We start from the raw sequence: 5,163 nt of genomic DNA on the forward strand, positions 1-5,163 counted from the left end.
ATGAGACCTGCCTCAAGATCCTGCTCAATGTTGGCTTGTCGTGCCTTGGCTCCGAAATACAGCATGAGGTCCCTTTATGTTAAGGAGCTGGAGATGAAAGTACTTTATCATTTTAAGCCTACACCCTGACCGCCTACACGCTAGATCCAAACACAAAATGTCCTTCGTTACCTGCTCTTCCACAGCCAACAATGGATCATTGTGGGCTCCACCTTTCCTTGGTCATCGGTGCCGCCTCTGATTTGCTCTCCACCTTTACATACCTCTGTTTAAAAAAGAACTGCGGTTGCTGGAGAAATCGAAGGTGGACAAAATTGCTGGAGAAACTCAGCGGGTGAGGAATAGGAATAGGTGACGTTTCGGGTCGAGACACTTCTTCAGACTGAAGAAGGGTCTTGACCCGAAATGTCACCTGTTCCTTCGCTCCATAGGTGCTGCCTCACCGCTGAGTTTCTCCAGCAATTTTGTCTACCTTTTCATGCCTCTAGTTTCCCTCCTCCCTGACTCTCAGTCTGAAGAAGGTTTTCAACATGAAAACCTATTCCTTTTCTCCAGAGATGCTGCCTGATCTGCTGAGTTACTCCAGCACTTTATTTCTATCTCTTCTCCTTTCTAAAGGTACATCCTTTTATTCTGAGGCTATGGCCTCTGGTCCTAGACTCTCCCACTATTTGGTAAGTTTCAATGAGCCCCCCCCTCATCCTTCTATACTCGAGGTGATAATGAAGGGGTACAAGGGGTGAAATTAGCAAGAGGGTGGGAACACAGATAGGTGCATTGTTTCCAGATGCATGGCTCTACAGGTGGAAAATTCAATGTCCAAAGAATCCAGTGCAGGAATAGACAAAGTGTTTAAGAAGGAACTGCAAATGCTGGAAAATCGAAGGTAGACAAAAGTGCTGGAGAAACTGAACAGGTGCAGCAGCATAGAAACATAGAAAATAGGTGCAGGAGTAGGCCATTCGGCCCTTCGATATGATCATGGCTCTGGTCTACCTGGTCTAGCATCTATGGAGCGAAGGAACTAGGCAACGTTTCGGAAGGGTTTCGGCCCGAAACATTGCCTATTTCCTTCGCTCCATAGATGCTGCTGCACCCGCTGAGTTTCTCCAGCACTTTTGTCTACCAGTCCAGGAATATTTTAATACTGAGCAAATGTCAATTTATTTTGAAGATAGGTATATTATATATTATGTGTAGGAAGGAACTGCAGATGCTGGTTTAAACTGAAGATAGACACAAAATGCTGGAGTAACTTAGCGGGACAGGCAGCATCTCTGGAGAGAAGGAATGGGTGACGTTTCGGGTCGAGACCCTTCTTCAGACTGAAGATTTGCAGTTTGAAAACAAAGTTAATGTGCGATTAATTCTCTTTGACAATCCTGACCGTAATCTGTTCTCTGTTTTGTTGCTGCAGGGATTACTGACCATGGAACGTTGGAACAGCCTGGGAGATCTCCCTTCAGCCTGAGAACCATTGCCGACGAGAATGGGCTTGAATTGATTTTTCTTGCGAAAGCGAAAAGTTCTCCAGGAATATATACAGACCTTGATCCCTTCTTCTTCGAACAAGTATCAAGTGCTTCCATCTGTAAAAGAAAAGCAATGATGACAGGGACTGCTCCACTGTTGCCAGTTATATTGGAAATTAATACCAGCCACTAGTTACTGTTAGACTCTTCCCCGAAGGTGTGTTGCTATCTTCTCGGACATGGCCCCCGTCGGGCTGTTGGCTGCCATGGTCCTACTGAGCCAGTTGGGCAGGGTGTGTGGGGACTGTTGGCTGATCGAAGGGGAGAAGGGCTACGTCTGGCTGGCCATCTGCAGTCAGAATCAGCCCCCTTACGAGTCCATACCGCAACACATCAACAGCACGGTGCTGGACCTGCGCCTGAACGAGAACAAGTTGAAGGTTCTCCTCTACAGCTCGCTCAGCCGCTTCGGCAATCTGACCGACCTGAACCTGACCAAGAACGAGATCAGCTACGTGGAAGACGGGGCCTTCCTTGTCCAGTCCAACCTGCGGGTTCTGCAGCTGGGCTACAACAAACTGACCAACCTGACCGAGAACATGTTCCGTGGCCTCACCAGGCTGGAGTACATGTACGTCCAACACAACCTGATCGAGAGCATCTCGGTCAACAGCTTCTGGGAGTGTCCCAACCTCATCAGCATCGATCTGTCGGCCAACAAGCTGGCTAAAGTCGAGGGCAGCACATTCACCAGCCTGAGTGGCCTGATGGTGTGCGAGCTGGCTGGCAACCCTTTCAACTGCTCCTGCGAGCTGGTTGGCTTTCTCAACTGGCTGGACGAGTTTAATAATGTTACCAGGACCTACGATCGCCTTCAGTGCGAGAGTCCGCCGGAGTACGCCGGCTATCCGCTCCTGAGCCCCCGGCCAACAAGCCACCACAACGCCATCACCCTCCTAGCCTCGTCCTGCAGGAACGGAGTGAAGATCGTCCCCTTCTCCACGCCCGTGGCTTCCAAGGACCCCGAGACCTACTCTTCGGGGATCAACCCGGCAGAGTTCTCCTCGACGGAGCCCATCACCGCTTTCACCCTGGACATTACCAACAGCCCCACCATCAAGCTCCACCATGTCACCATCACCGGGGCCACCTTGGTGGTCCAAATCCCATCACCCTACAGCAGGATGTACATCCTGGTGCAGTACAACAACAGCTATGTCTCGGACGTGACAAATCTCCGCAACAGGAAGGAATACATCAAGCTGGAGAAGCTGAAGGCGCTGACCGACTACACCTTCTGCGTGGCTTCCATCCAGAAGTCCCAGAGGTTCAACCACACGTGCTTGACCTTCGCGACCAGGGGACGAATGATCGCCCAGACCCCCAACTCCTCCACCACCACCCACTACATCATGACCATCCTGGGCTGCTTGTTCGGCATGGTCATCGTCCTGGGGGTGGTCTACTACTGCCTGAGGAAGCGGAGGATCAGGGAGGAGAAGCAGAAGTCCATCAACGTCAAGAAGACCATCCTGGAGATGAGGTATGGGCCCGAGTCGGAGACGAGCAGCATGATCCACCAGATGCACAAGTACCAGAAGCAGCCGGTCTCCGTGTCCAGGATGTCCTCGCTGCCGTCTGTGTCCGGGGAGAAGGGTCAGTTCAAGCCGGTTGATCTCAATGAGACCCCCAAAGCCACTAAGGGCAACTACATCGAGGTACGCACGGCTGAGTCCCTGGAGCGCAAGGAAGACGAGGCCAAGCAGACGGACAACGAGCAAGGCTCCACGGCCGAGATCTCCACCATCGCCCAGGAGGTGGACAAGGTCAACCAGATCATCAACAATTGCATCGACGCGCTCAAACTAGACTCCGCCGCCTTCATCGGCACCGACTCCGAGGTGTCCATCGACCGGCAGCTCACCCCGAGCAGCTCGTCCACTCAGCTGGAGAGGCCGGCGTTGCTGTCCCCAGCCTACAAGGACGGTGGTGGCTACCCGCTCCAGAGGCAGAGCAGCGCCGACACCGCCCGCAAGCGCTGCAGCATCTCGTCCAGCAGCTCCGGCAAGAGCGCACGGGTCTTCAGCCTGGACATCCCCGACCTCCCGTCCAAAGCCGAGGCCAAGTACATCGAGAAGAGCGCGGCGGCCCCCACCTCCCTCCGGCGGCTCCCCTCGGCGGCAGCGGCAGCGGCCGAGATCCAGCATTTGGAGGTTCAGCAAAGTTACCACTGCAGCGAACACCGCCACTCGGTCCCCGCCTTATACTACGAAGAACACGGGGACTCCTTAAGCCAGAGGTCCACGCTGTTAAAGCCACTCTCCCGGTCCAAAAGAGACTCCGCTTACTCCCAGTTATCTCCGAGGCACCACTTCTCGGGGTATTCTTCCAGCCCGGAGTACTCGTCGGAAAGCACTCACAAGATTTGGGAGAGGTTCCGCCCCTATAGGAAGCACCCTCGGGAGGAGATCTATCTGGCCGCTGGACACGCCTTGCGGAAAAAAGTCCAGTTCGCCAAAGACGAAGACTTACACGATATTTTAGATTATTGGAAAGGGGTTTCCGCTCAACAGAAAATGTGACCTTGGCTCAAGACTGTTTTCATTAGCTCACAGCAAACAAAACACAAACTCATGGGCTCTTATCATTGGTGTCATGTTTTTGGGCTTTCTTCATTTCTTTTTAGTTTCCAACCCCCCCCCCCCCCCCCCTCCCCCTAAAAAGAAATTCCCTTTGACCATCTAAAGGCAATTTAACCACACGACACGAGGGATAGGAGCAGGGGTAGGCCGTTCGGCCCACCCGGCCTATTCTACCATCCATGGCTGATCCGAACTGGGGTTTTGCCCAAGCCCCACACACACACACATTCCTGCCTGTTCCCTGTAACCTCTCCACTCCTGGTGCTCCCAAACTCTACTTGTCTCTTCCTCATGGACTCAGTCCCCCCCCCCCCCCCCCTATCCCCCCCCCCCCCTACCCCCCCCCCCACCCTATCCCCCCTACTCTTTAAATTAACTCCATTGTTTTAAGTTAGCACATGGATTGAGATGTGGGAGAAACAGAATCCTAATATTGGGAGGTACAATGGAAAGAGCTTTTCTTATTTGGGATGGGGAGGGGGGGGGGGGGGGGGAGAAAATTTCCTCTTAAGCACTGAAAATAAACTGGTTCTGTAAATATTCTTATCGGGGTAGATGTTTAAACTGGTAGTTTCATTGGACACAAGAAAGACTAACAGAAAGACGAGTTGCCTCAAAGAAATGCGTTGAACGTTATTTCCACTAACATTACCAGCAGCGATCTTCAAAGCTGCAGAACTTGAGAGGTGGAGGGTGGGTGAGAATTAGTGAGGGGGGGGGGGGGGGGGGGAGAGGAGATGGTCGGGGAGGGAAGGGGTGTGACGTGGACATTTTCACAGACTTTTGATCATTCAGACTAGCCATCCGGAGAGCGATCTTGAAGTCAGGGAGCCATTCAGCACGGAGACAGGCCCTTCGGCCCAACTTGCCCATGCCGACCGGGATGCCCCATCCAAGCTAGTCCCATTTGCCTTGAACCTAGCCTACATTCCTCCAAACCTACCTTAACCATGCAAATGGCCAATACCCATTCCTGTTATTGAGTCAGAGTGGAAACAGGCCCCATCAGACCAACTTGCCCATGCCCACCCACATGCCCCATCTTCGCT

The 5,163-nt window shown here is 52.7% G+C and overlaps 1 protein-coding gene across 1 annotated transcript; it reads left to right on the top strand.

The window, feature by feature from the left end:
- Positions 1-1,414: 1,414 nt before the first annotated feature.
- On the top strand, positions 1,415-4,158 carry elfn2 (extracellular leucine rich repeat and fibronectin type III domain containing 2). Its single transcript, XM_033013366.1, has one exon. The coding sequence runs from the start codon at positions 1,712-1,714 to the stop codon at positions 4,052-4,054; it is 2,343 nt and encodes a 780-aa protein (XP_032869257.1). The 5' UTR covers positions 1,415-1,711; the 3' UTR covers positions 4,055-4,158.
- The last annotated feature ends 1,005 nt before the right edge of the window (positions 4,159-5,163 follow it).

The sequence above is a fragment of the Amblyraja radiata genome, chromosome 38 (assembly GCF_010909765.2).
Source record: "Amblyraja radiata isolate CabotCenter1 chromosome 38, sAmbRad1.1.pri, whole genome shotgun sequence".
NCBI classification, from domain to species: domain Eukaryota; kingdom Metazoa; phylum Chordata; class Chondrichthyes; order Rajiformes; family Rajidae; genus Amblyraja; species Amblyraja radiata.